At 39.1% G+C, this 25,623-nt stretch overlaps 1 protein-coding gene across 1 annotated transcript; it reads right to left on the bottom strand.

Annotated features, from left to right (window-relative positions):
• Positions 1–7,901: 7,901 nt before the first annotated feature.
• On the bottom strand, positions 7,902–25,049 carry LOC138851967 (proton-coupled zinc antiporter SLC30A2-like). Its single transcript, XM_070081552.1, has 3 exons — positions 24,794–25,049; positions 20,121–20,361; positions 7,902–10,437 (listed from the first exon to the last, which is right to left on the bottom strand). The coding sequence occupies exons 1-3, from the start codon at positions 25,016–25,018 to the stop codon at positions 10,289–10,291; spliced, it is 615 nt and encodes a 204-aa protein (XP_069937653.1). The 5' UTR covers positions 25,019–25,049; the 3' UTR covers positions 7,902–10,288.
• Between the last annotated feature and the right edge of the window lie 574 nt (positions 25,050–25,623).

Here is a 25,623-nt window from a genome sequence, read left to right as displayed (position 1 = left end):
CATCGTCCTCTTTGAGGTCGTGCAGTATGTAGTGCCTGAGGGTGGTAAGACCCCATAGTACCTGGAGTTTACCTGGAGAGGGTTTCGGGGGTCAACGCCCCCTTGGCCCGGTCTGAGACCAGGCCTCATGGTGGATCAGGGTCTGATCAACCAGGCTGTTACTGCTGGCCGCACGCAAGGTGACGTACGAACCACAGCCCGGTTGGTCAGGTACTGACTTTAGGTGCCTGTCCAGTGCCTTCTTGAATACAGTCAGGGGTCTATTGGTAATCTCCCTTATGTATGCTGGGAGGCAATTGAACAGTCTCTCAGTGTACTCGTGGCGCCCCTGATTTTCATCGGGGAAATGTTGCATCTCCTGCCGAGTCTTTTGCTTTCATAGGGAGTGATTTTCGTGTGGGGGTTTGATACCAATCCCTCCAGGACCTTCCAAGTGTATATTATCATGCATCTCTCTCGCTTGCGTTCGATGGAATACAGATCAAGGACCTTCAACCGTTCCCAGTAATTTAGGGGCCTTATCGTACTTATGTGTGCCGTGAAAGTTCTTTGTACACTCTCCAGGTCTGCAATGTCGCCAGCCTTGAAGGGGGCCGTTAGTGTACAGCAGTATTCCAGCCTAGAGAGCACAAGCGATTTGAAGAGAATCGTCATGGGTTTGGCAGTATCTGTATGAATTCGCAGATAAGCCAATGTAGTAGCAGGTTAGTAAACATTTTGCTCCAGCAGAGGGAGCGAATATCTTCTGTGGGTAACCCGTGGCCTGGTAGGCAAAGCCCTCGCTTCACACTCTTAGAGTCTGGGTTCGATATCCGGCAAGAGTAGAAGCATTTGGCGTGTTTCCTTACACCAATTGTCTACGTTCATGCATCAGTAAAATGGTACCTGGGTGTTAGTCGACTGGTGTGGGTCGCATCCTGGGTGTTAGTCGACTGGTGTGGGTCGCATCCTGGGACAAAATTGATCTAATATGCAGTACATAGTTTGACAAGATTGGTTGACATTTGATAGCGCCCATGGAAACCCCGGGTCATGCATGGCATTTCGGGCATCTGAGTCGACTTTGTTGTGTAAGATGAGATTTTGGTGCAAGTGCAGCGTGATGAATCATACATAGCCCGTAAGAGGGCCATTTAGCTTCATGTCTTTATGAAGCACCACATACCCATCCTGGTCAAGAGATTACTGAGGCACATAAAGGCACTAGGTGACTTTAATTACTATTATTTATAGTTCAAGTTTCTTTGCAGGAGAGTCACCCGCGACACCCCAGTGTGGTCCAATTACCATCGGGCTGGAGTAACAAAACTATCTAGAGAACCATTAATTAGGCCGATGGAAGGCATTCAGCTTCGACCTGAGGAAGGAAAAATACACAGATAACCCGCATATAGAAGAGAGGAGCTTACGACGACGTTTCCGTCTTGGACTTTGTAAATGGCCCAAGAAGGACCGAAACGTCGTCGTAAGCTCCTCTCTTCTATGTGCGGGTTATTTGTGTATTGCTCCAGTCACGGTATTGTGCCTTTTTTTTGTTACTTAAGGGAAAGATAAGTCGAATTCTTAGAATCAAGAACCATTCACCTGAAGGAGCCGCGACTACAGGACTTCAAGAGGTCAAGCAGCTACACCAGCGACCATGACTACTGGTGCATCAAGGTGGTGACTACTATAATTATCAAGATGGAGAGCTAAACCCGTAGGATTATACAGCGCCTGTGGGGATGGGGATGGAAGGCATTCAGGGAACCAGAGCACAGATCCAGTTCCCTAGATCAAGAGCCCCTCGTCAGCATCAAGGAACTTTCCCTGAAGGGATATTTTTTTTTTATTCACAAAATTTAGCGTTTGGTTATTTAATTCTTTTTACAATAAGTGCAAAACCCGTATGGGATAAATCTAGGGTATTTTTTATATTCGTTATCTATTTTTCTCGTCTTCTCGTCTCTTCAACACCTTTCGCACTTGCAAGGTCTTCAAGATTTGATTAAAATCTCTTCTCTTACTTGACTATTTCCTTCCCAGGGAGTGACTCGCCGCACAGTGTGACGCACCCAGGAAGTGTGACGCATCCAGGAAGTGTGACGCACGCAGGCAGTGTGACGCACGCAGGCAGTGTAACACACGCAGGAAGTGTGACACACACAGGAAGTGTGACACACGCAGGCAGTGTGATGCACGCAGGCAGTGTGACACATGCAGGAAATGTGACGCACGCAGGCAGTGTGACACACGCAGGAAGTGACGCACGCAGGCAGTGTGACGCACGCAGGCAGTGTGACACAAGCAGGCAGTGTGACGCACGCAGGCAGTGTGACACACGCAGGCAGTGTGACACACGCAGGAAGTGTGACGCACGCAGGCAGTGTGACACATGCAGGAAGTGTGACACACGCAGGCAGTGTGATGCACGCAGGCAGTGTGATGCACGCAGGCAGTGTGACACACGCAGGAAGTGTGATGCACGAAGGCAGTGTGACGCACGCAGGAAGCGTGACACACGCATGAACTGTGACACACGCAGGAAGTGTGACGCACGCAGGCAGTGTGATGCACGCAGGCAGTGTGGCACACGCAGGAAGTGTGACACACGCAGGAAGTGTGACGCACGCAGGCAGTGTGACGCACGCAGGAAGTGTGACACATGCAGGAAGTGTGACGCACGCAGGCAATGTGACACGCAGGCAGTGTGACGCACGCAGGCATTGTGACACACGCAGGCAGTGTGACGCACGCAGGAAGTGTGACGCACGCAGGCAGTGTGACACGCAGGCAGTGTGACGCACCCAGGCAGTGTGACACGCAGGCAGTGTGACACATGCAGGCAGTGACACGCAGAAAGTGTGACGCACCCAGGCAATGTGACACACCCAGGCAGTGTGTCCCAGGTAGGACATATATCCTGGGAAGTGGATTTCTCTCAGCGTACATATGCTGAGAGTTCACGTAATCTCTATATGAGGAATTTAAGTCTTCTTGTCTGGTGGTAAACAGGTTACCATTCAGTCTTAATGATCCTAGTGTGTCTGATAGGCTTTAAACTCCATTAACCAAGAGCCTCTGGCATTTCACCCACAGTAACTTCACTAGCCTGGCCACGCATCTATGTATATTATAATCAAAACTAAGCACTAAACCCACTAGGGTCATACAGCGCTGCCACTGGTTTCAAAGCTTCCCTATTGATGGCTGCTGAATATTTAATCAAAAAGATCGCTAAACCTACAAGGGTCATACAGCGCAGGGATGCTGAATAAAGAACTCTTCATTAGACCAATAATAATAAAAAGTTAGGAACACAGTACATCTAATTTTAAGTTATTAATACATTATCAAGATATTACATAGAGGTTGTCTCATTTATATCTCATAGACACTTTTGCCCAAGGTAGTATTATTATAATCATGGGGAGCGCTAAACCCGTAGAATTATACAGCGCATGTGGGGGGATGGGAGGCATTCAGGCGCAATTCGGGGAGCCGGAGCACAGATTCAATTCCCTACATCGAGCCCCTCACCAGCGTCAGGGAACCTCCCTTGAGGGGTGCCCAAGGTAGTTGGTTGGTAGACAGCAACCGCCCAGGGAGGTACTACCGTCCTGCCAAGTGAGTGTAAAACGGAAGACAGTAATTGTTTTACATGATGGTAGGATTGCTGGTGTCTTTTTCTGTCTCATAAACATGCATGGGTTCAGGCACATCTCGCTACTTCTACTTACACTTAGGTCACACTACACATGTATGTACAAGCATATACACATCTCTCTGGGTTTTCTTCTATTTTTCTTACTAGTTCTTGTCCTTGTTTATTTCCCCTTATCTCTATGGGGAAGTGGAACAGAATTCTTCTTCTGTAAGCCATGTGTGTTGTAAGAGGCGACTAAAATGCCGGGAACAAGAGGCTAGTAACCCCTTCTTCTGTATACATTACTAAAGTTAAAAAGAGAAACTTCTATTTTTCTTTTTTGGGCCACCCTGCCTCAGTGGAATACGGCCGGTTTGTTGAAAGACGACAACCCTTTTGGGTTTAGCGCTTAATTTTATTATATTCCATGGAAAATGCTAAGCCTTCATGGGTCATGGAGCACCATTCAGCAAGGGCAGCAAAAAAATAAAAATGGTTAGTTAAAGCAGTAGGCTTATTATTTTTTTATATTAAAGGGACATATAATTAATATAATCATAACCAAGTGCAAAACCCACGAGGGTCATACAGCTCTGATAGGGTCATATAGTGCTTGAAGAAATGGAGGCATTCAGTTCGATTCAAGGAAGGGAAGATTAAGTCCAGCACCTTGGGTCAAGAGCCTCTTAGTAGCATAAAGGCACCTACCTTCCTGGAGGAGTAGAGGTTTTGCAGCACCATGGGAATAAGGCAATCTGGTTTGATTTGAGTAAGTGAAGGGTAAATCCAATTCCTTGAGTCAAGAGTCTTTGCCAACATCTAGATAATCTTTAAAAGGGGAATTATTATATGTTGTAAGTCTGGCATATTAGAATTATTTTTTACCACTATAACAAAAATGTTTCTAAGAAAGACAACCAGGCAACATTGCTCAATTTTAAAAATTATTATTGCACGAATGGGGGAAGTAAACTCAAAGCTATCATACACAACCTGGGGAAATGGTGGATAGGAGACAATCAGGCTTGATCAAAGGGGAAATCAGACCCAATTCTCTGATTGAGAACCCCCTCCCCAGTATCAATCATCATCATCATGGGGAATGCTAAACCTGTAGGATTATATGGTGCCTGTGGGGAGAGGGGGATAGAAAGCACCGAGGCTTAATTCAAAGAATTGGAGCACAGATCCAATTTCCTAGATCAAGAGTCCCTCACCAGCATCAAGGAACCTCCCTTTGAGAGATTGTTTTAAAAGGATGTCTGGTGTTACACGGGCACTTGCAGCTTCGAGGCAACACACACATGTATCTATGGAGAAAGTTAAACCCAACTGCATCTCATAGTGCCCGGGGTATGGGATGTAATAAAGTTAGACATGAGGAAAATTATTATAATTCTGAGGAAGTGCTAAACCTGTAGAGATCAAACAGCACCTAGGAAAGAGGTGTCAATCAGGTTCGATATAAAGAAGGGCATGACAACTCCATTTCCTTGGATTAAAAGCCCTCTTAATATGAAAGAATTTGCCTTGATGGGACAGAAAAAATTAAATCCCCCAAAAAAAAAAAAAAAAAAAAAAAAAAAAAAAAAAATATATATATGCAGTACTGTAGTCTTGGACTATTATTATCGTTACAGAAAAAGCACAAAACCTTTTTAGGCGATTCAGCCCTGGAAGTTGCCACATAATTAAGAAAAAATAGATTAGGAAATTTAAATTTACAGTACAAGAATTCTAAGGCACAATTCTAAGGCATCAACATGCCAAATTTAAAATTTAACAGATGACACAATATACCAATAAAACAAAAACATGCCTCTGAAAATTGGCTCTAGAAAAAAAAAAATTTAGGTCTTCACATTTAACACAGACTACCCAGCACATTTTTTTTTTTTTCAACAAGTCGGCCGTCTCCCACCGAGGCAGGGTGACCCAAAACAGAAAGAAAATCCCCAAAAAGAAAAATACTTTCATCATCATTCAACACTTTCACCACACTCACACATTATCACTGTTTTTGGAGAGATGCTCAGAATACAACAGTTTAGAAGCATATATGTATAAAGATACACAACATATCTCAGGGAAACCCTAAACCCATAGGGGTCATACATTGTTCAACTAAATGGCAACTGCCTGCTGGAAACAAAGGTTCTGAACAGCAGGAGCAGCAGCTAAGTTCAATGCCCCAACCTGCAGCAAGGCAAAGACCCCAACAAAGCTTTTTTTTTTTTTTCTGTCTAGTACTAGACACATCCAGTGTTGTATATGAAGGATGATGAGATATAGTCTGGATCTCTTACAATGCAGTCTCTCTTGAGACTACAACCAATGATGAGGCAGGGACAGTAGCTATGTGGATGATGCCAGTAAAAGTGCATATTAATTCTGCTAAAAAATACTAGTTGACTGAAAAAATAGTTCTTAAGTAATGCAATCTGGAAGAGGAAATATGTCCCATTCCATCCAGAGTACATATTTGACTGTCACCTGATATGACAAAGGAATAAGATGCTTCAATCCAAAGCAAAAGTTCAGTAATGCAATCATAATTAAAATGCAACACCAACATTTGAAAAGTATCAATTTTGAGGGAATCAGGTCCGGTGGCTCTAAGTTTGCAAAAGAAAATGCAGATCCGCCATAAACAAACTTATTTTGCAGGTGCACACATGTATTCCAGATGGAATTAACCGTTTCGCTGTCGGTCCTGTAATATTACGACTTGCAAGCCAATGTCAGTCCCGTAATACTACGCCAAAATTCTAGCACCTTCAAATCTTGTGGGAGAAAGCTGGTAGGCCTACACGTGAGAGAACAGGTTTGTGTGCTCAGTGTGCACAGTATAAAAAAAAAAAATCCTGCAGCACGCACTACATGAGAAAAAAAAATGATCATGTTTTTGGTTTAAAACACCGACTTTGCGGTGTACAGTGGTACCTCGAGTTTTTGCCATAATTCGTTCCAGAAGTCTATTCGAGTGCCATTACAGAACGAATTTGTTCCCATAAGGAATAATGTAAATTAGATTAGTCTGTTTCAGACCCCCAAAGATACACTTACAAAATCACTTACAAAAATACACTTACATATTTGTTGGGAGCTGTTCGAAACTAGAGGTGCCACTGTATATTTGTATGGTATTTATGGTTGTATTCTCATTTTTTTGGTCTCATTTGATAGAATGGGATATATTACAGAAATAGAGATGATTTTGAATGGTTTTTGGATGAAAAGTACCTTGAAATTGAGCTCAAAGTAGCAGAAAACTGTTCGATTTTTGCCAATATTCGATAGTAAACAAATCACACCACAGGTCCAATACACATCAACTGGTGAGTCTAATATGCTGTCACAAATGTGCTGATATTATTTATACCATTTTGATAATAATGCAGTAGTCTGCATAACAATAAATCTATTTTTTGTGTGAATAAAAATTCAAAATGGAAAGCAAGCGTAATATAAGAGGGGCCTGGAGACGTGACTAATGAACAGAGAAAATGCTATTTTAGACCTAGGAATGTTTGCATTGTTAATTCTGGACCCTATTTTGAAATTAGCCTTACTTGAATTGTGCAAGAAATTGGCCAAATTATCAATTTCTGATCACTTTACTGGGTAGTTGATATCAGTAAATGGGCAATTTATTGTACTCAATCGACAGAACAAATGAAGGTCTAGCGAAATAGCTATGAGGTTGGTGGACTGAAACAACGGAATTGGCCAAAAATAGGGCTCAACATGGGCTAAATTGGAGATGCGTAAATATTGCCGAGACAATCAACTTTGCAAGAGCGTAATTCCATAAGATCTCCATCAAATTTTGTACTTTTGGTGTCATTACAATCGGGAAAAGATTCCCTAACATTTCATAAGAAAAAAATAATTTTTTTTTTTAAATTCTTCAGCACTGAGAGCAAGTTTGTGGGCAGGGGTCTCGACAGTGAAACGGTTAATTCAAATTTATCCATTTACTGAAGTAAAACTAATAAGAATAAAATAATAAACACCAGGAAAGGCTCCAAAGGAATCTAGACAATTTGCAGATGGTCAGGTAAGTGGTTGCTTGAATTCAATCCCAATAAATGCAAAGTCATGAAGATTGGGGAAGAAGCAGGAGCAGAAATGGGATGAGACACACACAGTGAGTGTGTGGGACCCTTTCAGGTTAAACACTTTAATGGTGATAATCTCACAGTGGAAGATCCAAGTTAGAAAATATTTAGTTCAGGCATTGTTAGGATATCTACAGACAACAATAATACCAATATTACATAAAAATATAAAAGAAAAAAAAATTTATTTTGCAAATTACAAAATATTCACAAGATGGGGATCACATTGGTAAAACGTTTCAATGTATGAGAATAAAAACATTAAATTACACAGTAGCTCCTAAAATTTTCTCATCAACTCAAACTCGGTATAAGACATGTCTTTACTAAATTTTCTAGACACCCTTTAGAAATGGAAAGAAAAAATACAGTGCAGCATATTCCCAGCCATTAGTAAATGGATACACTTCGAGTTCAAAACAATGACTTTTTACAACAAGCTTTCCATTTGAAAACTCGGTCTATTTCATTTTCTTAATTCTTTCAAAGCTATCATCGAAATGCAAATGTTAGTTAAAACTGAGCTGTGATAATGTAACTGGCAAACAGTATGAATGACACAAGAGGTGCTAAAACTAAGTAATTTGTACAGGAGAATACTGGGTCCAAGATCTTCATCCTGCCTGCCACCCTTGTTTTTCCGTGATAAAATCATAATTTTAATTAAAATTTCACTAACACGGAACAAAACATTATCCAGTTTTCATTAGTTAGTACATTTCTTGTGAAAAACAACTGAGAATATTGAGTAACTGAAGGAGTACTGCAGTGACTGTAAATGTGACACACTACTAAATCACAGTGGATGATTCTAAGGTGAGGCTTCTCCCCAAACATGCATAATTTAAAAATGTAATGCAAATTCATTCATTCACTCACTGATACACACACAAAGGTATATATATTTCTTATTAGATTGCTTTTATATTCTGAATATCAATATAACACACCGGGCATCGCCCTGAGGTAGGGAGGGTGATTCACCTCCCCCCCCCTCCCCAGAAAAAAATCATCACTTCTTATCAGAAGTTCAGACATTAAAATTTGAATGATTATCTGACAAGCAACATCTCAACCCCTCATTCAAGGTACATACAGGCACTACTTCTCACCTTCAGGACTCCAGGAAATTTACTTTCTATATTTTCTTGAAACGAGGCATTTTTTTTTTGTTTTAACCACATCAACCTTCTCTCACCAAGATAGGATGCCCCCCCCCCAAAAAAAAATAAACACCTTCATTCATTTAATAGCTGTCGTGCTAGAAGGGGGTAGACATCACAACTCAAATGATCCTGCGAACAGTACTGGCCCTGTATTTTCCACCTTTCAAGACTCGGTTCTGGCTAACCGCTTTCCTTGAATCCCTCCATAAATTATCTTACTCTAACAGATGTCAAATCCCTAAAACCACTTGTCTCCACTCACCCTGATATAACACAGCATCCAGTAGTTGTGCGCTCTCTCACATACACACCCACCTGCTGGATGCTCAAGCATCTACCACTTTAATCCTACTTACAACCAATCTCCAGTATTCCCTGGGACAACCCATACCCATCCTTTCTTAAATCCCTGATTTATTCACCTTGGTCATCCTATTCTGCAAAGTTAATGATACACAAATTAAATGCATAACATACACTGCATATTTTCTCAGTAATAACATTACCAAATAAAATATACAAAAGTATAAACATGAAAGAATATTCAACAAATGAAATGAACATGCTACTACAACTTGTTATATTGTACAACATGCAAGAAACTCATTTTGGTGTGCAAGTACCAGTAACTGTTGTCATTTGTGCAGGTTTTATTTGAAGATTTTAAATTATTTATTCATTAATGACAAATAAAGAGAATGGTACAACAGTTAGACAAAAGAGTATGATCTAGTATAGTATAATTCAGCTTCTGTTGCACTGCTACAAATAGGATTCATAATTCGTTATAATTCTTGGCAAGTAAAAATTTTGTATCTTTGATGTATTTTGTGGGCATGTCTTATAGCAATTTCTTGTGGTAAATAAAAGATTAAAAAAACTTAAGTGTAATCATTTCCATTATACAGTAATTCTTTCTAAAAAAGGGATGACATATGGCCGAGAATATACATTACAAAAAATACAAAACTCTTATAATCAATTCCTTGTAATATTATTGCTTTTTTTTTATAAAATATTTACTAGCATATTTGCATAGATTGGAATGTAATATTTAAAAACATAATTAGAAATAAATAAACTAAGCTTTTTAACTTATAATGCAGAATCTTAAATTTCAGAGAATCTTTCATAAATGCTTATTTACAATATTTATGATCATGAGCAAGTCACAATACCTAATGGAAAATAAACATTCTTCCAACCATAACAACACTTACCCACTATAGTATGTAGACTATCTTGATACGGTAAAAAAAAGATTGAGACTATAGATAAAGATTTATGTAGACTCTTGATATACAATAGAGCAAATAAGAATAACTTTTAATCATATAACTTAATGAAACATACATATCCCTAACAACCGAAACCTTTCATCTAGAGAGGGGCTGGCACTGCTGACAGTTGTCCATGAGCTGTGGCTGGTATTGTTCTACTTGAATAGTCGTGTGGAAGATGTGGTGACGGGTTCTTATAACTCTTTGAGCATCTCTTAGCACAACTTCTGGGTTGGTATCACTACCTGAGAAAAATGCAGAAGCAACATATAGAATTCAACTTTCATTTAGCATTCCAGTTTAACCCTTTGACTGTCGCGGCCATATATATACGTCTTACGAGGTACCGTGTTTGACGTATATACAGTGGACCCCCGGTTAACGATATTTTTTCACTCCAGAAGTATGTTCAGGTGCCAGTACTGACCGAATTTGTTCCCATAAGAAATATTGTGAAGTAGATTAGTCCATTTCAGACCCCCAAACATTCACGTACAAACGCACTTACATAAATACACTTACATAATTGGTCGCATTCGGAGGTAATCGTTATGCGGGGGTCCACTGTATACTCATAAATTCTAGCAGCTTGAAATCAAGCAGGAGAAAGCTGGTAGGCCCACATGTGAGAGAATGGGTCTGTGTGGTCAGTGTGCACCATATAAAAAAAATCCTGGAGCACGCAGCGAATAATGAGAAAAAAAAAAACTGACCGGTTTTTTAATTACAGTGCCGACTTTGTGGTCTATTTTCGTATAGTATTTATGGTTGTATTCTCGTTTTCTTGGTCTCATTTGATAGAATGGAAAACATATTATAGAAATAGTGGTGATTTTGATTGATTTTACTATAAAAAGAACCTGGAAATGGAGCTCAAAGTAGGGGAAATGTTTGATTTTTTGCCAATGTTCAAAAGTAAACAAATGATATCATTGTCCAATAAATATCCAACTAGCCATTCTAATATGCAGTCATGAATGGGTTGATGTTATTTAGTATACAATTATTACAGTATTGCAGTAGTCTGCATAATAGTAAGTCTTCTATTTTTTGTTTGAATAAAAATTCAAAATAGAAAGCAAGAGTAATATCAGAGGGGCCTGGAGACATGACTGATGAACAAAGAAAATGTTATTTTAGCGCCAGGAATGTCTGCATTGTTCATTCTGGACCTTATTTTGAAATTGTCATATTTTTTTATTTTTGTGAAATTGGCCAAATTGCAAATTTCTGACCACATTATTGGGTAGTCGAAATCGGTAAATGGGCAGTTTCTTGTACTCAATCGACAGAAAAAATGGAGTTCTAAAGAAATAGCTATGAGTTTGGTCGACTGGAACAACGGAATTAGCCGAAAATAGGGCTGAAAGTGGGCGAAATCGCCGATTTGTAAATATTGCCGAGGTCGCTAACTTCGCGAGAGCATAATTCAGTCAGTTTTCCATCAAATTTCGTTTTTTTGGTGTCATTACAATCGGGAAAAGATTCTCTATCATTTCATAAGAAAAAATAATTTTTTTTTTCTAAATTTTGCGACACCAGGAGACACCTCAGGATTGGGGGTTGCGACAGTCAAGGGGTTAAAAGTACAGTAAACTCTCATAATTTGCATAGCCGTAACTTGCTTTTTCAATAACTCGCTATTTAAATTTCATGGCTAATGCTTTAATTCATGCAATAAAACCCATTTCGTTGTGAGGCAAAATAATTTCCCTATGCACCTTAGGTAAGGCCAATGTTTCAGGACGAGTCTTAATCCCTTCTTAGTGTAAAAATTTGCCCAAGCAGTCAAGTGTTTATCTGTCCATTTTCAATCCTTTCATCACCCCATCTTGTCTCTGGATATTAACCATGACATCAAAAGAAAATCTAGTGATGCTGGAGGTGCCAAGAAGTGTGAACTTGACAGTTTCTATGGAATATTAAGTGAATATGGTCTCAGTAACCCATAATTTCACTAGTTACACATTACCATACCTTCAACAGTCATTTAATTACCCCTAGCTGTATGTATACATTTGTACAGGTTAGTGGTTGATAACTTTGAAAAATTATTAAACAAGAAAATTGTAAAGTTATGAAATATTTGAGAGTGCATCAGCTTATTAGGCACTTACTGGAAAGAATCCAAGCATTTCTACACACTTATGTAGTAACATGCAAGAGGAACAATGAATCTAAAGTAGGCTACAATTTTTTTCTTGTCACTTTTTAGCTAATTTCAAATGAGAAAATTGCTTCATGAAGCTATGATCTTGCTAGTGGTAGCTTTGAAGATCATCAGAGCTCATGAAATGCTGATGGTTTTAGGTGAGGATAGTGTTTGTCCATGCGTGTTGTAAGAGGCGACTAAAATGCTGGGAGCAAGGGGCTACTAACCCCTTCTGTATACTTTACTCCTACTTACACTTTGGTCACACTTCACAGACACGCACATGCATATATATATATACATACATCTACGTTTTTCTCCTTTTTCTAAATAGCTCTTGTTCTTTTTTATTTCTTCTATTGTCCATGGGGAAGTGGAAAAGAATCTTTCCTCCGTAAGCCATGCGTGTCGTATGAGGCGACTAAAATGCCGGGAGCAATGGGCTAGTAACCCCTTCTCCTGTATACAATTACTAAAAAAGAGAAGAAGAAAAACTTTATAAAACTGGGTTGCTTAAATGTGCGTGGATGTAGTGCGGATGACAAGAAACAGATGATTGCTGATGTTATGAATGAAAAGAAGTTGGATGTCCTGGCCCTAAGCGAAACAAAGCTGAAGGGGGTAGGAGAGTTTCAGTGGGGGGAAATAAATGGGATTAAATCTGGAGTATCTGAGAGAGTTAGAGCAAAGGAAGGGGTAGCAGTAATGTTAAATGATCAGTTATGGAAGGAGAAAAGAGAATATGAATGTGTAAATTCAAGAATTATGTGGATTAAAGTAAAGGTTGGATGCGAGAAGTGGGTCATAATAAGCGTGTATGCACCTGGAGAAGAGAGGAATGCAGAGGAGAGAGAGAGATTTTGGGAGATGTTAAGTGAATGTATAGGAGCCTTTGAACCAAGTGAGAGAGTAATTGTGGTAGGGGACTTGAATGCTAAAGTAGGAGAAACTTTTAGAGAGGGTGTGGCAGGTAAGTTTGGGGTGCCAGGTGTAAATGATAATGGGAGCCCTTTGATTGAACTTTGTATAGAAAGGGGTTTAGTTATAGGTAATACATATTTTAAGAAAAAGAGGATAAATAAGTATACACGATATGATGTAGGGCGAAATGACAGTAGTTTGTTGGATTATGTATTGGTAGATAAAAGACTGTTGAGTAGACTTCAGGATGTACATGTTTATAGAGGGGCCACTGATATGTCAGATCACTTTCTAGTTGTAGCTACACTGAGAGTAAAAGGTAGATGGGATACAAGGAGAATAGAAGCATCAGGGAAGAGAGAGGTGAAGGTTTATAAACTAAAAGAGGAGGCAGTTAGGGTAAGATATAAACAGCTATTGGAGGATAGATGGGCTAATGAGAGCATAGGCAATGGGGTCGAAGAGGTATGGGGTAGGTTTAAAAATGTAGTGTTAGAGTGTTCAGCAGAAGTTTGTGGTTACAGGAAAGTGGGTGCAGGAGGGAAGAGGAGCGATTGGTGGAATGATGATGTAAAGAGAGTAGTAAGGGAGAAAAAGTTAGCATATGAGAAGTTTTTACAAAGTAGAAGTGATGCAAGGAGGGAAGAGTATATGGAGAAAAAGAGAGAAGTTAAGAGAGTGGTGAAGCAATGTAAAAAGAGAGCAAATGAGAGAGTGGGTGAGATGTTATCAACAAATTTTGTTGAAAATAAGAAAAAGTTTTGGAGTGAGATTAACAAGTTAAGAAAGCCTAGAGAACAAATGGATTTGTCAGTTAAAAATAGGAGAGGAGAGTTATTAAATGGAGAGTTAGAGGTATTGGGAAGATGGAGGGAATATTTTGAGGAATTGTTAAATGTTGATGAAGATAGGGAAGCTGTGATTTCGTGTATAGGGCAAGGAGGAATAACATCTTGTAGGAGTGAGGAAGAGCCAGTTGTGAGTGTGGGGGAAGTTCGTGAGGCAGTAGGTAAAATGAAAGGGGGTAAGGCAGCCGGGATTGATGGGATAAAGATAGAAATGTTAAAAGCAGGTGGGGATATAGTTTTGGAGTGGTTGGTGCAATTATTTAATAAATGTATGGAAGAGGGTAAGGTACCTAGGGATTGGCAGAGAGCATGCATAGTTCCTTTGTATAAAGGCAAAGGGGATAAAAGAGAGTGCAAAAATTATAGGGGGATAAGTCTGTTGAGTGTACCTGGTAAAGTGTATGGTAGAGTTATAATTGAAAGAATTAAGAGTAAGACGGAGAATAGGATAGCAGATGAACAAGGAGGCTTTAGGAAAGGTAGGGGGTGTGTGGACCAGGTGTTTACAGTGAAACATATAAGTGAACAGTATTTAGATAAGGCTAAAGAGGTCTTTGTGGCATTTATGGATTTGGAAAAGGCGTATGACAGGGTGGATAGGGGGGCAATGTGGCAGATGTTGCAAGTGTATGGTGTAGGAGGTAGGTTACTGAAAGCAGTGAAGAGTTTTTACGAGGATAGTGAGGCTCAAGTTAGAGTATGTAGGAAAGAGGGAAATTTTTTCCCAGTAAAAGTAGGCCTTAGACAAGGATGTGTGATGTCACCGTGGTTGTTTAATATATTTATAGATGGGGTTGTAAGAGAAGTAAATGCAAGGGTCTTGGCAAGAGGCGTGGAGTTAAAAGATAAAGAATCACACACAAAGTGGGAGTTGTCACAGCTGCTCTTTCCTGATGACACTGTGCTCTTGGGAGATTCTGAAGAGAAGTTGCAGAGATTGGTGGATGAATTTGGTAGGGTGTGCAAAAGAAGAAAATTAAAGGTGAATACAGGAAAGAGTAAGGTTATGAGGATAACAAAAAGATTAGGTGATGAAAGATTGAATATCAGATTGGAGGGAGAGAGTATGGAGGAGGTGAACGTATTCAGATATTTGGGAGTGGACGTGTCAGCGGATGGGTCTATGAAAGATGAGGTGAATCATAGAATTGATGAGGGAAAAAGAGTGAGTGGTGCACTTAGGAGTCTGTGGAGACAAAGAACTTTGTCCTTGGAGGCAAAGAGGGGAATGTATGAGAGTATAGTTTTACCAACGCTCTTATATGGGTGTGAAGCGTGGGTGATGAATGTTGCAGCGAGGAGAAGGCTGGAGGCAGTGGAGATGTCATGTCTGAGGGCAATGTGTGGTGTGAATATAATGCAGAGAATTCGTAGTTTGGAAGTTAGGAGGAGGTGCGGGATTACCAAAACTGTTGTCCAGAGGGCTGAGGAAGGGTTGTTGAGGTGGTTCGGACATGTAGAGAGAATGGAGCGAAACAGAATGACTTCAAGAGTGTATCAGTCTGTAGTGGAAGGAAGGCGGGGTAGGGGTCGGCCTAGGAAGGGTTGGAGGGAGGGGGTAAAGGAGGTTTTGTGTGCGAGGGGCTTGGACTTCCAGCAGGCATGCGTGAGCGTGTTTGATAGGAGTGAATGGAGACAAATGGTTTTTAATACTTGACGTGCTGTTGGAGTGTGAGCAAAGTAACATTTATGAAGGGATTCAGGGAAACCGGCAGGCCGGACTTGAGTCCTGGAGATGGGAAGTACAGTGCCTGCACTCTGAAGGAGGGGTGTTAATGTTGCAGTTTAAAAACTGTAGTGTAAAGCACCCTTCTGGCAAGACAGTGATGGAGTGAATGATGGTGAAAGTTTTTCTTTTTCGGGCCACCCTGCCTTGGTGGGAATCGGCCAGTGTGATAAAAAAAAAAAAAAAAAAAAAAAAAAAAAAAAAAAAAAAGAGAAACTTTCATTTTTCTTTTGGGCCAACCTGTTTCGGTGGGATATGACCAGTTTGTTGAAAGAAGAAGTTAGTGATTGTGCTGGTAGCTAATACAATGCTGCCTGCCTCTTTATAAGTACTCTTGCTTGACTGTCTTCATCAAAATTTAAGGTAAGATTGTTCTGCATAACCTTTTAAGCTACATGTACAGTCACACAACTGTACTATACTATCTATTTTTTTTTTTTTTAACACAATGGCCATCTCCTCGCAAAGGTAGGGTGATCCAACAAAGAGGAAACATTTTCAGTCACTCACTCAATCAGTCTCGACAGACGCATGCTGACATCACAGTTCGTATGACTTTCCAAACTGCAACATCCCTATCCTTTCTCCAGTATGCAGGCACTGTACCTCTCATCTCTGGGACTCAAGTCTGGTTAATTAATTTCCCTGAATCCCTTCATAAATATTACCCTGCTCAGACCCTGACAAAACATTAAATCATAAAAACCACTTGCTTCTACTCACTCCTATCTAACATGCTCACACAAGCTTGTTGGATGTACCAGCTGCCTAATGTACTTTTAATGTAACCCAAACCATCTCCACACAATGACACCTACAATACAAGGTATCAAAAACTATTATTTTTTGATGAAACAGAAATTAAAAGAAATCTGTCAGACTTTTTTTTTGGAGGGTGTCAAGAAAGCAACCAAATTTCTCCCATGTTATTAACCCCCTATGGCTTTGAGCTCTGGGTCAGTGCCATAGAACTATGTAGTGAGCTCTGTTTGAGTTCAGAAAAGCTGTGAGCGGTAAATTTGGGCTTAGATATGAAAGAATAGGGTCTATGCGGTAAGTGTGCACCATATAAAAAAAGTCCTGCCTCACACAGTGCAGAACAGAAAAAAACTGACCATACTTTTGGTTTAAAATAGCAACTTTGCGGTGAATTTTCCTAAGTTTCTTATGGGTGTATTCTCAGTTTCTTTGTCTCAGTTGACAGAATGGAAGATACATTACAGAAATAAGCATGATTTTGACTGGTTTCAAGACAAAGTAGCTTGAGTTTGAGCTGAAAGCAGAGGAAATGTTTAATTTTTATCCAATATTCCAGAGTACAACAATTATGTCACTCATTCAATACATGTCCAACTGGTCGGTTTAGTATGCATTCAGGAATGTTTTGACATTATTTATACAACTATGGAGTATGGAGGGAGTGAATGTTTTCAGATATTTGGGAGTTGACGTGTCAGCGGATGGGTTTATAAAGGATGAGGTTAATCATAGAATTGATGAAGGAAAAAAAGTGAGTGATGCATTGAGGTATATGTGGAGGCAAAAAATGTTATCTATGGAGGCAAAGAAGGGAATGTATGAAAGTATAGTAGTACCAACACTCTTATATGGGTGTGAAGCTTGGGTTGTAAATGCTGCAGCGAGGAGGGGGTTGGAGGCAGTGGAGATGTCCTGTCTAAGGGCAATGTGTGGAGTAAATATTATGCAGAAAATTCGGAGTGTGGAAATTAGGAGGTGTGGAGTTAATAAAAGTATTAGTCAAGAGGGCTGAAGAGGGTTTGTTGAGGTGGTTTGGTCATTTAGAGAGAATGGATCAAAGTAGAATGACATGGAGAGTGTATAAATCTGTAGGGGAAGGATAGCGGGGTAGGGGTCGTCCTTGAAAAGGTTGGAGGGAGGGGGTAAAGGTGGTGTTGTGGGCGAGGGGTTTGGACTTCCAGCAAGCATGCGTGAGCATGTTAGAAGTGAATGGAGAAATGGTATTTGGGACCTGATGAGCTGTTGGAGTGTGAGCAGGGTTAATATTTAGTGAAGGGATTCAGGGAAACCGGTTATTTTATATAACCGGACTCGAGTACTGGAAATGGGAAGTACAATGCCTGCACTCTAAAGGAGGGGTTTGGGATATTGGCAGTTTGGAGGGATATATTGTGTATTTTTATACGTATAGACTTCTAAGCTGTTGTATTCTGGGCACCTCTGCAAAAACAGTGATTATGTGTGAGGTGAAAGTATTGAATGATAATGAAAGTATTTTCTTTTTGGGGATTTTCTTTATTTTTGGGTCACCCTGCCTCGGTGGGAGACGACCGACTAGTTGGAAAAAAAAAGAAATTTAGTAGTCTGCATAACAGTAAATCTTTTTATATTTTGTGAATAAAAATTCAAAATGGAAAGCAAGCATAATATAGGAAAGGCCTGAGGACATGACTAACGAACAGAGGAAATGTTTTAGTTTGAGGAACGTCTACATAGTTTATTCTGGACCCTGTTTTGAAACTGGCAATTTGTGAAATTGGGCAAATTACTAAATGAGCAGTTTATTGTACTGAATTGAAGAAATAGAAGAAATACTAGCTAAATAGCTACGAGTATGGTTGATTAGAACAATGGAATTGGCCAAAAATAGGACTCAAAGTGGGCGAAATCGTCGATGCTTTAACCCTTTAAGGGTTTCGGCTTACAACCCAGGGTTTTTGACATACTAGTACGCCTAAATTCTAGCGCCCTCAAATCTAGTGGGAGAAAGCTGGTAGGCATACATATGAAAGAATGGGTCTATGTGGTCAGTGTGCACAGTATAAAAAAAAACCTGCAGCACACAGTGCATAATGAGAAAAAAAAAAACTTTGACCATTTTTTTGGAATAAAACAGCAACTTTGCACTGTATTTTCATATGGTATTTATTGTTGTATTATAGTTTTCCTGGTCTCATTTTGTAGAATGGAAGACATATTGCAGAAATTGAGATCATTCTGACTGGTTTTACAATGAAAAGTACCTTGAAATTGAGCTCAAAGTAGCAGAAATGTTTGATTTTTACCAAAGTTCAAAAGTAAACAAATCATGCCAGGCGTCCAATACACGTCAACTGGTGAGTCTAATATTCTTTCGCAAGTGCGCCAATATTATTTATACCATTCAAAGTGGAAAGCAAAAGAATGTAAGAGGAGCCTTGAGACGTGACTAATGAACAGAGGAAATGTCATTTTAGTGCCAGGAATGTTTTTCTTGTTTATTCTGGACCCTACTCGGAAATTGGCATCTTTTGAAATTTGTGTGAAATTAGTAAAATTGCTAAATTCTGACCACTGTACTGGATAGTTGAAACTGGTAAATGAGTGGTTTCTTGCACTCATTCGATAGGAAAAATGGAATTCTAGCAAAGTATTCATGTTTTTTGTCGACTAGTATAGTGGAATTGGCCGAAAATGGGGCTCAAAGTGGGCAAAATCGCCGATGTGTAAACATCGCCGAGACCGCTAACTTCACGAGAGCATAATTCCGTAAGTTTTCCATCAAATTTCATACTTTTGGTGTCATTATGATCGGGAAAAGATTCTCCATCTTTTCATAAGAATTTTTTTTTTTAAATTTGGCCGACCCTGAGAACGAGTCTCGGAGAGGGCCTGTCGACCCTCAAAGGGTTAAATATCGCTGAGACCACTAACTTTGCAAGTGTAATTACATGAGTTTTCCACCAAATTTCATATTTTTGGTTTCATTACCCTTGAAAAACAATTATCACTTAAGAAAAATATATATATATTTTTTAAATTTTTTGACCCCAAGAGCAAGTTTCAGATCAGGGGTTCTGATCCTCAAAGGGTTAGCAAAGAAAATATTTTACAAGCATAAAACAGTTTATTTGCCACTGGCCCTTCATCATTTGTAAATAAAAGGGTTGTTGGAATGTGAGCAGGGTAATATTTAGTGTAGGGATTCAGGGAAACCAATTAGCAGGACTTGGAGTCCTGGAGGTGGGAAGTGCAATGCCTGCACTTTAAAGGAGGGGTTTGGAATATCTGCTGTTTAGAATGACATCTAAACTGTTGTATCTGTGTGCCTCTGCAAAGACAGTGATAGTGTGAATGATGGTGTTTTTTTTTTTTTGGGGGGGGGGGGGGGGTGTGGTAACCCTGCCTCAATGAGAGAGCGCCAGCTTGTTAAAAAAAATAATACAAAATGTCTCACTATAAATTTAGGGACATGTTACAATTATATCTTAACAGTTTAAACTATAATAAAAACTGTATTAAATATTCTTTTGAAGTACTTACTGATAGCTAAATGTACTGAACATGCATTTTTATCTAGGGTAAGTGCCCAAACATGTAGAGAGTGAACCATTTTCACCCCTGGTAATGCTGTGAGGTTTGAGCAGACTGCAGCATAGTCAATCCCAGGTGGCATGCCTTCCATCAAAACAGTACCCAAATCCTTCAGTATAGGCACTGTTGTTATCATCACTAGGACAGAGAATATGAAGGTGCAGATGGGATCTGCTACTTTATACTGGGGCTGTAAGAGAAAAAAAAAGTAATGTAAATATCACATTCCTCTTACTATCAAAATCTTTCCAAAATATAAATAAGTATGATTACATTTAAGAACAACCATTAACAAATAGTTTCCTCAAGCCAATACATACATACTCTTCAATATAAAGACAAAATTCAAAAACAGACTCTCATATTCAAAAGAAATTTCACCTTAAACACAAGACCAATGTGGAAGCCTCACTTCTATAAATAAGGCAAAACCTGAAAGGGTCCCCAAAAAAGTGCATCTCAGGAAACTAAGATAATTTTCAAGCAAATAAGCAAGAGGCAACATACAATGTCTACCAGTACTAGCCCAAAGAGGAACAGATAAAAACCCAAGATTCAACCATTAATATGAAGGGGAGGGGAGGAGGGGAACAGCATGAAAAAAGTGCAGAACTACTGAAAAGCCTAAGAACACCAAAGTGAGTAGACATCAAAAACAACTACTGAATGAGAAGAGAAGCAGAAACACATGAAATTGATACAGATGTCACAGCCCACCCTCATATTTATTATATTTGCATGTTTCACCAAACACTGGATTATTTTTGAGCATTCAAGCTCTTAAATGAAAAAAGAAAAGCCGTGTTGTGTGCAACACACAATGGACTCCTTGGCATTTGTGCCCGTCACCAACTGTTAGCATGCTGACATGGTCTTCAGCAAAGACCATGCCTTGAGGAACTGAACTTTTTGCATTGCTAAGGCTAAATTTCACTCCATTTACTAGCACATTTTTTTTTTCTAATCAGAAAACTGAATATCCACTTTCCTACTTTTACCCTTATACCAGCTGATTCCATTTGTGTGTTATCACTCTGTGATTCCATTTGCCCTGCCTTCACAAAATCCACATAGACCACGTCTGCATCTTGCTTATCTCCCCAAGTCTCTGTAATCTTATACTTGTGCAGGCAGTTGCATAACTAAATGATCAAGTGGTAACACCAAGAAAATAATAGGGAGAGCAGAAATTCATTAAGAAGAAAGTAGACTTCAGTTCATCTGCCACTATCCCTTCATCATTTGTAAATAGAAGAGCAATCAAGCAGTGCAATAACCTGAGTCAATAAGATGCCAAATGGTATCTTACACATCCAGATAGACAATGACTAAATATCAAAAGGAGTCAGAACACCATGCAAGCCACTCACATGCAAGTAGTCAATATTCTTCAAAAATCAGTGTTAGATCCCATGGTGCACCATGGCCTGGTGGCAAAAGCTCTCGCTTCACACAGTGAGTGTCTGGGTTTGATTCCCAGCGAGGGTAGAAACATTGTGCTTGTTTCCTTACACCAGTTGTCTGTGTTCACCCATCACTAAAATGAGAACCTGGGAGTTAGCTGACTGGCGTGGGTCGCGTCCTGGGACAAAACTGACCTAATTTGCCCGAAATGCTCTGCCTAACAAGCGACTTTCTATATAGTAGTATGTCATTAATGTCAGCTACGCCTGTATACCCTGTACATGTATTTGTAGAAATAAAGATATTATATTATTCTTATTAAATTATATTATGTTCCTGATGTATATCAATGACCTGAATATAGGAACTAATGCCTAAATATCCTTGTTTGTGGATACCTAAAATAATGAGAATAAAAACTGAAGGCAAGAAAAGGCTGTTGCATGAAGACAGACTAGAGGAATGGTTAAGGGGGGAGGCGGGCAATTTTCCGCGCGCGCTCACCGAAAAATCGAAAAAATATGGAAATTGAGTTATATATACTGAAAAATAGCTCAACTCTTTGGCAACACAATGGTACCAGAATGAATGTTCTACGACGTTTCTACAAGAAATTATAGTCATTTATATCAGGTATGGTGACGGCGATGTTGGTACCGAGTCTGCTCACGGCCTATATATTTTTTGGAGTTATTTTCTTGTTTTTTATCGCCTTTTCTTGCATTATTCTTTCTAATATAATAACTGACTATTTGGCATCATAAAACAGTAGGTGGAGCTTATCGGCAGACTTAGTGACTACCGGGAACCAGACGGGAACGCTCAGCAGTGTTCCTGCTCCCGAGGTGCCAGCCAGGAATCACCCATTATTTCGCTTATATCAGCTTATATATCAACTCTACGGCTTATTTGTCTATCAGAATTGATCTAATATGATATAATAAACACTCTAAATAACATACAAACATGTTATATTCTCTAGACTGAATAAAATAGGCCATAATATGGCCCAGAGATTATCGGGAATATTTCGATATAAAAGTGTAACTGGTCACCCTGTCGTCTCTGAGTAAGAGAAAACGGTGTTTAGAGGCTAACTGCACTAGAACATCAGTTTACTAAGAAATACACCCAAACAAACGCGATTTTCGCGAAAATTTTTTTTTTTTTTTTGGAGACGGGGGCCGGCCGGCGTTCCCGGCCGATATCTCGGAAGTAACTTATTCACCTATAATTTGATGTGGGTCCTTTATTACTTAATTAAATGGAATAATATTCACAGATATTGTAGAATAATGATTTCTCTTATTTTGACCGTAGAATTTTTGGAAATATTCCAAATACTTCGGGAGTTATGTGGGAGTAAAGGGCAGATTTTTTTGCCATATTCCAGATACTAACAAACTTTATTTTTTTGTGAAATAACGATAAGGTATTTAGAGGGAAATCTTACGGCCCGAATTAGTATTAGCATTGTACTCTCGGCACCAAGTGTCCAAACCACCTTACGTAGCCGCATATAAGAGTTACATCAACATCAAGGGCATTTTCAGTAAATCAGTCTTTTCTCAGTTGTTGTTTGAGGTATATTTTTTATAAATATTTTCAAGAAAGAGTGAGAACACTTTGTCTTGTGCACCAAAACTGGAGAAAATCGGACGGTAAATAAACGAGTTACGAAATTTGCCCTCTAGCCCCCTTAAATAGATAGGAAATAGAATTTTATCACCCCCTCAAAAAAAAAAAAATTATGAATGTAGGTGATGTGGAAAGATCAAGAAAGAATGCCAATTGGAGAGGAGAGGAAGGGAAAAGGAATGAGCACATGAAACATAAAAAAAAAAACTGGGAGCTACCATTACTCTAAATCTGAATTCTAAGGCACACAAACAGAACAGCAGCAGAATAGGTCAAGCTTGCAAACATAAGAATGAACTTCGGAAACATCTTTTACCTCAAATGTGCAACCTATTTTTTTTGAATATGCAGCACCAACATGAAACCCTTGTCTAGTTTAAAATAAAATGAAGCTTGAGAAAGTAAAAAAAAGAGTGCATTTAAACTGATGACTAAATTGAGGAGAATGTTCTATTTGGATAGGATATCAGAACAAAGCCTACCATCTCCAGAAAAATTTGCAATATAGGGCCATTACACATGGTGGACAAGCATTGATGAATCAAGAAGGCATAGATAGAAATTGTTGAGGAGGTTTGGTCATTTAGAGAGGATGGAGGAAAATAGGATGACTTGGAGGGTGTATAAATCTGTAGTGGATGGGAGGGGTAGGGGTTATCCTATGAAAGAATGGAGGGAAGGGGTAAAAGAGGTTTTGTGTGCAAGGGGCTTGGACATGAAGCAGGCATGCGTGTGTGTTTTAGATCGGAGGCATGGAGATGAAAGGTTTTTGGGGCCTGACGAGTTGTTGGAGTGTGAGCAGGGTAATATTTTGTGAAGGGATTCAGGAAAACCGGTCAGCCAGACTTGAGTCCTGGAGGTGGGAAGTGCAATGCCTGCACTTTAACCCTTAAATTGTCCAAACGCAGATCTACATTGACATGCGTAGCGCTCCAAACGTAGATCTACTTTTTTTCACAAAGCATGAAAAATCAAATGTAGATCTACGTTCAGAGAGCTACGCATGTCAACATAGATCTACATTTGGACAGTTTAAAGGAAGCATTTGGGATGCTGGCTGTTTGGAGTAACATCAGAACTGTCATATCTAAGTTCCTCTGCAAAGACAGTGATTACATGTGAATAATGGAGAAAGTGTTTCTTTTTTGGGTCAACCTGCCTAGATGGAAGATGGCCAATATGCAAAAAAAAAAAAAAAAAAAAAAAAAAAAAAAAAAAAAAAAAAAAAAAAAAGGTGGTACCAAGAGCTAGATATCACACCAAGCAAATTCATAAATGCATATACAATGGTATGCATGTACTGCCCAAACAGGCAACCACACACAATTCATATCTTCTTTCATTAAAATTTCTGTACATTATAACCTTAATATTAACTTCAAGTGCTTACCTTCCAATTTTTCTGAGCTCTTACATTTCCTATACTGTTTACTAGTGATACCCACTGCTATACTGTATGTGAATATATTAATGACACAATGCATGTGCATGCGTGTGCACACACACACATAACAAAAAAAAAACTAACTGAGCATTTCTGTATTAAAAAATTATTAAAAATATTTAAATGTAGTACTTACATAAAATCTAATAATATAAGCAGCTATTAAAACGCCAATGCTTTGTATTAAATCCCCTAATACGTGAATGAAGGCTGCCCTGATGTTTATATTATTATTAGAGGCATCTTGATCATATGAAGCACCACGTCCACTCTGACTGTGACTATGACCCAGCCCTCCATGACTGTGACCGTGTCCACCACTGCCTGCATGAAGCACAACACCAAGACTGAAAAGTAACATTTCATGTTAAAGGACAGGTATGCTATAATAAAAAATGTTAATCTGCATAGGCAAGCACCTAACAAAGTGTTAAATTTCTTTTTATCAGTACCTTGCTTAAAATATATTCTTTTCAACACAAACAAATGCTGTTCTCACTGATTAACCCTTAAACGGTCCAAACAAATCGACGTTCAAATTCGTAGTGCTACAAAAGTAGATCTTTTTTTTTACATATTTTCAAATATAACAAAAAAAATGTAGATAAAAGTTTTTTTTACACGTTTTCAAATGTAAAACAAAAAAGATGATCTACATTTTTTTACATACTTTCAGATGTTGAAAAAACGTATATATACGTTTGGACCATTTAAGGGTTAATGACACAAACTAGATGTATACTCTTCAATACCTCATGAAATGCAGTAATCAAATTTAAGAAATTATCATAAGGTTCAGTTGTATTTACATATTATCCAGCATTAAAATTTTGATGGTAAAATGCTTACCCTAGACAAAGGAAAAGAAGTTTCCAAAAAATACAGTGGGTCAGATGACCTCCAGAACATGCTTAGCTCCCACTCACAAGTAATAACCATAAAAGTGCCAAAGGTTCTCCATGCAAT

This window comes from Cherax quadricarinatus, unplaced genomic scaffold, assembly GCF_038502225.1.
Source record: "Cherax quadricarinatus isolate ZL_2023a unplaced genomic scaffold, ASM3850222v1 Contig3081, whole genome shotgun sequence".
NCBI classification, from domain to species: domain Eukaryota; kingdom Metazoa; phylum Arthropoda; class Malacostraca; order Decapoda; family Parastacidae; genus Cherax; species Cherax quadricarinatus.
The sequence above is the reverse complement of the archived record's forward strand: the minus strand, read 5'-3'. Positions and strand labels throughout refer to the sequence as shown.

Coding starts and splice junctions, on each gene's coding strand:
- LOC138851967 (XM_070081552.1), bottom strand. CDS start 25,018: ATGTTACTTTTCAGTCTTGGTGTTGTGCTTCATGCAGGCAGTGGTGGA. Junction 20,362..24,793: donor CTTATATTATTAGATTTTAT/GTAAGTACTACA, acceptor TTTCTCTTACAG/CCCCAGTATAAAGTAGCAGA. Junction 10,438..20,120: donor TTCAGTACATTTAGCTATCA/GTAAGTACTTCA, acceptor CATTTTTCTCAG/GTAGTGATACCAACCCAGAA.